This window comes from Phaethon lepturus, unplaced genomic scaffold (assembly GCF_000687285.1).
Source record: "Phaethon lepturus isolate BGI_N335 unplaced genomic scaffold, ASM68728v1 scaffold47006, whole genome shotgun sequence".
Classification (NCBI taxonomy): domain Eukaryota; kingdom Metazoa; phylum Chordata; class Aves; order Phaethontiformes; family Phaethontidae; genus Phaethon; species Phaethon lepturus.
The window spans coordinates 25,832-32,786 of record NW_010546444.1 but is presented as its reverse complement, the minus strand read 5'-3'; the positions used below and the strand labels follow the sequence as shown (position 1 = coordinate 32,786).

General features: G+C 46.6%; 1 protein-coding gene across 1 annotated transcript in view; it reads right to left on the bottom strand.

Annotated features, from left to right (window-relative positions):
* The window catches only part of CLUH (clustered mitochondria (cluA/CLU1) homolog), a 31,922-nt gene continuing 24,967 nt past the window's right edge, over nt 1–6,955 (bottom strand). Inside the window, exons 21-26 of the mRNA XM_010289297.1 lie at nt 6,196–6,321; nt 5,557–5,678; nt 4,038–4,131; nt 3,138–3,272; nt 1,740–1,813; nt 1–586 (exon numbers count right to left, since the gene is read on the bottom strand). Coding sequence (XP_010287599.1) covers nt 418–586; nt 1,740–1,813; nt 3,138–3,272; nt 4,038–4,131; nt 5,557–5,678; nt 6,196–6,321 — 720 coding nt within the window. The 3' untranslated portion in view covers nt 1–417. The remainder of the gene's footprint in view (nt 587–1,739; nt 1,814–3,137; nt 3,273–4,037; nt 4,132–5,556; nt 5,679–6,195; nt 6,322–6,955) is intronic.

Genomic DNA, 6,955 nt, shown 5'->3' with positions numbered 1-6,955 from the left:
TGGGGCTGTTTTTGTACTGTTTTAGCAAAGCAGTGTCCTTAGTCAACATAAAAATGACCTGAGAAATGTTACATACCTCAAGACAGTTCATTTGGAATTCATATGTACAAAGTAGAAATAACTGATGATATGCGCACACACAACACATACACACACAGGCATGACAGCCGCTGGCTGCGCTCACCTAGGATGGGTCTTTCATATGCTGCTGCATCCTGGCCACCTTCCCCTTCGCGTGGCAGACACAAGCTCAGTCAGACAGATTACATTTCTCAGATTAGTTCTTTGCATTGTGTATTAATTGTACCAGTGCAATAACATTGTCAAAAAAGGAGGAGCTGCTCCAGGGGAGTCCGAGACCCTGGGTCAGATTCAGAAAAGGGTGGTTTAAACTTTTTTTTTTAAGCGAGGTACACATTAAGCAGAGCTCTGTGTTAAAGGGATCTCAGCAGAAGGCATGCTTGGCTCAGCCTCTTTCTCCTCCACAGCTTTGTCCTCTGGTTCCAGCTGTTCACCGCTTTTTATGCTTTCTTGGAGCTGCTGGCGTCGCTGCACCTCTGCTTTAAGGTTCTCCAAGTCTTTTTGGCTGAAGGGAAAACCAGGAAGGGTATCAAACATTAGGCTAGCTTTAGGGACAGTGTGAAGTACAGGGACAAGGTAGCGTGCAACAAAATAGGAAATGTTCCTAGCACTTGCCCTCCTCCTGCCAGGTCCCATGTCTGAGCAACACCCAAGCAAGGCTAGATCCTTAGTTTGCCATTTGGTTTTGAACGAAGAGGCACCAGGATGTGACCCATCAGTGGCCACTTGGGGCAGAGACAGTGAGGTTCATCTTGTCGATGTCCAGGCAGCCTCCAGCTGCTTCTGGTGAATTTTTACCATCAGTGATTATTTAAAGCATTAGAAGAATATGGTCTCAGGTCAGGTCATTTTTTTCTACCATCACACCAATCAAATTTTCAACTATAAGTCTATGAGACAATTTATAGTAATTAAGAGTACTGCTGTTTATAGTGGTCTTAAAGATTATGATGATCAGGGCTAGTATTATGATCTAAGCTCAAGTTCTTTGTAAACAAATCCTGTGGAGTTGGGGAAGGAGTACCTCCAAGATGTGCTTAAAACAACTACTCTGCTAAGCAGCCTTGTCTGTGGAAGAGCTGCTGCTGTTCTTCACAGCCCAGCACTGCTCCCTTCATGTCTTCTGGGCAGAGACCACTGACTGTGCTTCAACTACTCCCACTATGCAAATGCAGCTAAACAAAAGAATCCCTTTGCTGCTGGGGTGACAGGCTGAGAACAGGCGACAGGGGGGAGGTGCCAGCTCCTGGCTGCTTGCCGAACCGCTGGGCAAGTCACACAATAGTGGTCTTGCCCACTGATGCATCAATGCTTCAGGAAGCTTGCCTGGTTTCCTTTAACTTCGAGCAGTTTGGGGCTTAGGAGATCAGACTGCTGCTACAAGCTCAAGGTTACAGTTCCGAAAGAGACCCTGACATTTCCTGCAATGCCACTAAGGATTGCCCAGGGATCCCACAGAGCATCCCTTCGCAAGCATTCAGGAGTGCCTTCAGAGGTGACAATTTCTGCCATTATTTGCCTAGCGCTGCCTGAAGAGGTACCTAAGGTCACTGGAAACGCTTCATTTTGGGTCAGTGACTCTTGATGCAAAGGGAAGCGTCTCAGGAACAAAGATGACACAAAAAGACTACCTGATTTCTAAAGGTACATCACTCTACCTTAGTGGAATGAAGAGAATTCCATTGATAATGTTGAGCTGCTCCAGGACACTGGCCATACTGGGAGCTGTGAACTACAGAGTAAGAGGGAAAAAAAAAAGTTTTAAAAGCCAAAACCCAGATAGAACAACTCAGAGCTCCTGAGCAAGTCCAGATACCACTTACCAACAGCTGAGAAAAAGCTAGGCCTTATACAACACTCTAATAGCTGTAAGGTGGCATAGTTAATACTTTCTACCTCTTCATACCCATGAGTTGAAAAGCAGCATCTGAAGGCCCCTAGTCACTGTGGGCAACCTCCCTTCTGAACTCTGCAAGGACTTCAGTTAAATGCAGTGTATATGTCAGTTCAAAAATGTGGATTTTTTTCCTCCTTCAAGTCTTGTAGCAAGGGTAAAAATCTTCATTACCATTTTACAGGTCTGAGCCTCTTAGCTGGACACTGTTTCCTGGACTTGACCATCTCCTTGATTCAAGGTCCTTATGCTCAAATTACTCCGCCATAAACTTCTCCTTTCTGTACCCAGTTCTTTGCAGTGAGAAGCAAAGACAACCACTCCCACGGAGCACTATCCTGCTCTGCCCTTTCTACTGGGAGGGAGTCTCTGCAGCTGGAAGCCTCTTTCCCAACCTGCTGGCTCGCAATCCTCCGGCAGCTGCTGGTGTACGGCACGTCAGGGAGGGCACCCATCACGCAAGTTAGTGCATACTCCCCGAGATAGGCCACAGACAGGCTGGTGCGATCTGCCAGGTGCACAGGCAGATAAGAGCAGCTGGGTTTGGCCCAAGAGGGCTGATCCGTTCCTGCTCCATGTAAGGCAAGGCAAGGCAGCCCCCCCCACGCTCTGCTCTGCTGCCCAGCCTCCCCACACCACAAAATCCTTGGAAGGAGAACAAAGCACCTGGTGAAAGATGACAGCATTCTTTAGGATGAGGAAACTGAAGTACTTTTGGATTGAGCAACCTGCCTACAGCCTGTGAGTCAGCAGAGGGGCAGGTTTGTGCGTAGGTGTCCCAGGCTCCCACACTGCAAGCTGCCCAGTGCGTCCTTCCCGATCTCCCTGGGTGCCCTGCAACGCAGTCAGCTGCGCTCAGCTGCCTCAGCTCAGGAGAAAGAGCCAGAACCCAGAACCTTTAAGACAAATACCCATAACCCAGAACCTCTCTAGTCAGAACCGAGGCTCAGTCCGCATCAGTTACACTGTGCTATGTCCGTCTAAGCCTCTGCCTTTCCGAGGACCTCCTGCCCGTGAAGGGTCTGCAACTGCCACAGCCACTAGCACCTCCTGCACAGGCAACGACTGCATGCGTACGCTCACATGTCCTTCAGGAGCAGCCAAATACAGATCTCTGCCTTCATGGCAAGTAGTCTCGATTGCTCTCATTGCATAAGGTTACCTTAAGTGGCATGATGTTCGCATTGGAGCCGTTCTTGTAAATCTCATTCATTGTGCGTTGAAGAGCGACTGCTTGCTGAGTCAGGTATTTCAAGTACTCAGAGCTCTCTTTGGTCTTTTCATGGTGTTCTCCAAGCTAATCAGAAGAGGGGAAAGAAAAAAAAAAAAGGTACACGACAAATCAGAACAGGACCCAAGCCAGGGTGCACTCCTAGTCTCTGCTAGCTCAACATCCTTATAGAAACTCATCAGAACTGGATTTCACCTGCCTTGACATTAAAAAAAAAAAAAAAAACAAAAAATTCCTCTAGGAGCCTTATTATCAACCTTACAAATTTCCATCAAGTAGGAGCACGTTTGCGGGGTGAGCGGCGTTCCCTCCACCAGGCTGTGCTTTCAGCCAGTGAGATGGCGCTGAATCACTGTGTACAACTGCAGGCGTGTTCAGACAGACCCGGGGCTGATGCAGAAGTTTCACTGTGCATCAGCAAGGGCTGCGAGTGGGAGAAGGTATTGCCCGCAAAACAGCTCAACTACCAAGCTAGTTTGGATCTGCTATTTAAAAGACAAGTGGTGCAAAAAGTAGAAAGAAAAGACCAGCTCTTTCCGTGCCCTGCCAGAACGTGGGGCCACGCCACCAACAGCAGTTTCTGTCCGGCAAGAGGGTTACAGCCAGAACAAACTTGCAGGAAGGCTATTCAAAGACTTTTGGCGTAAAAGCAGTCAATTATTGCCTATGGCAGCGATTCTGCCCCGTCCCTAGAAAGACGATTCCCTGGTGTCTGCTCAGAGCTGTTTGTAAGAAAGGCCTCCCTGAGTTCCGGCACTGTTTTGCAGTGGTACTGCTCGCTTCTGGCAGAAAAGTGATTGGACACCACTTAGCAGCATGCACGCTCGTTACCTGGTTTTTGTAGATGGTGTAGCCTTCCTTCTCGTGCTGCAGAGCTGACCGGAATTCTGCTTTGCTCTCGTACACTCGGGCTACCAAGTGGTGGCTGAAAGAAGGAAAAGTGTTTAGAGGTACCTTCATGAAGAAGACACATTTCTACACTACAGTGAGCATGACTTCAACATAACAGTGCTTAGGCTAGAAGTCTTAATACCAGTGTCAAAGGAGGCAGATGCTGGACTCTGAATACAGCACCCTGGTGGTTACTTCTCCCATCCTGTTTGGGGATTAATATACTACACTGATTTGGGTTGGATTTTTGCTGAAATGCTGAGAAGCGACCTACAGAAGTAAAGACTGAACTGGGGATTACTTTTTTTTTCTCCTGCACCCAGGGAAGCTGAAAGCCTCAGCAGTGAGCTGAGTGGAGGCAGCACATCCACAGGAGCATCTCAGCGCTAGGTTTGTGGAGAAGAAGGAAGCAGCCACAAGCCCTTACTCTTCAAAAAGGGTCTTTCGGTTTCTTAGAAAGCAAACGTGAATTACTTGGTTATTCACAGCCAAAAGTCAAAAATCTTCTTGCACAGAAGCAACCATCAAAATAGTGGCAGAGCTGGGACCCAAGTCACCTGGGCTCTCTCCAGTTGGAGAGCTGACTTGGCTTGGACTTTTGCTTCCTTAGTGTTTCTGGAATGAAAAACGATTTCTGGTTTTGGCAGTATTACTCTGTGGGAGGGATGATTCTCATCAAGCATCCCCATGCTACTATGGGAAGGCAAGATGCTTTCTGCAGAATGCATATCCATCAACTGCTAGAAAACAAATCAGACTCTTGTGGGTGCTTAGTAAGATTTATTTGCACCCTGACAAAGAACAGATGGGTTGCAATGTGGTAGTAGTAATTAGGAGTGGGCCACTGCTTGGTTGATAGTGAGCCAGTTTTGCATTCAAGGACAATGCATACAGCACTGAAGAGCAGTGGGTGTTTAGAGCAGATCCTAAAGATGCTGACCACTCATAGCTCCCTTGGAAACACAAGGAAGACAGTATTTTATTCAAATAAAAGGCTTTATGGTAAAGGACAAAACCAAATTACAGGCTTCTCAAAGATAGCTCCCTGAGGGCTGAAACAATTAAATACAAGTGTTTCATATCATACCCGTCTCCCAGTATAATTACATTAGCCTTGCTCTCCAGCCTTCACTTGCCGCTGTTTTTCTACTGAGAGTCCACAAGGACCACGGTCATCTTGACAGACTTTTGGGGCAACCAGCATTACAGCAGATCCCACAATTAAGAACAAGGGATCTCTGTCTTTGTAGAGAACAAACTTGGATGCTGCACCATGACCTTGACCCATGCAGCCCAGCTGACCCAAGGAGTCTGACAGCTAGGACAAGACTGAATCTCTAATTTAACAGGATACAGCTGGACACAGCCAGATCAGATCCCTCCCGTATGAGCACATGGTGAATGTACTCAGTCTCTTTAAAAGTATGGTGACCCAGCCCGGCACTCCACCCTGCCTCACCTTAGTGCAACTTTCAAAGACTTGGAGCCGTGATACTTGGAGCTGATGGCCAGCGCGTTCTCCAGGAACCGGAGGGACAGGTCATACTCCATAACCCCGTGGAGCACCAAGCCGATGTTGTTCTGCACAAAGAAGTCAAGTGAGCATTCAGAAAGGCAAATTCAAACTACACATTTATTGCTTCGTAAATAGCAGGACCACACAGGTATTTCAACATTTCACTGTTGAAAAGGCCGTACTAGCCGCAAATACCCAGCAGATCTCTCTATAGCACGCAACACATGACAGAAGACCATTGGGAGCTCAGCCCAAACAAGCCAGACAGATAAGGAACTATCTCCATTTTATGCAAGGGCAACAAGAACAGGCTAAATTAAGGAATTTGCCCAAGTATTACAGGTGCTTGAACCCCCATCTCCAGTGTCTCAGTGCACAGCTCCGGCCACAGCAGTCCGGCCTTCCTTGCTAAAGAATCACACTCTTTTTTTTCCCTTCTTCTAATGGCACCAACTGGTAGTAGCCCAGGGAGGAAAAAGCAGAGCCTAAATGTTCATTTTAAATAGCCAGCAATATGAGCATTTTCAAGGCCAAGAGGTTTCTTGGAGACTAGAAACTTAAAGACTCTAAAATATTACTTACATCTAAGAGTGCCATTTCTGGGTGATCCTCCCCAAATACCAGTAGCATGAGGTAGCGTGCACGGTACAGCAAGTTCAATGCTGTAGAGAGTTGGCTGTTTGCAAAGCAGTACAAAGCAAGGTGCATCTATAACAAAAGAAGTAACCCAGCATTAATGGTTTTTTACTTCTCACTCTGTAAAGCAAACTAATCTCTCCTTTCTACTCCTTTCATCAGCTGCACACAAATAAAAAGGTCTTCCTTTACGGTTAAAAAGGATTTCAACCACTCAGAAAAGTCCAACTCTGCTGGTTGATTTACAGCTCCACAGAGGCATCACACAAGACACAGTACTGCAGAAGCTGAAGTGTTTCATTTCAGTTTCTCTTATGCACCTCAAAGAATATTTCAAAATTGACCTGCATGTACATAATATTCTGATTGTGCTTTTGGGGGCATTTTTCCTCTTTCTTCATTCTTCACATAAGCCTGGGGCAAAAGCCAGCAGAATTAATTGATATAAACAAACATTCAGCAGAAAAAAACCCAAAATTCTAAACTAAGTAGGACAAATACTGACCATGCAGGACACTTATAATGCAAACACTTAGGTATTCGGTTTATGAAATCATAAGATACAAAACTTATGATGGAAGTGGAGGATTCTGGGAAGAACGCTGCAGAAGGAAGAACTCCAACTGTTTCTAGATGCAGACATGAATTAAGGCTCACAGACTCCAGGGCGACACACGAGGTGCTGCTTCTGCCCCAGCACCCTGTA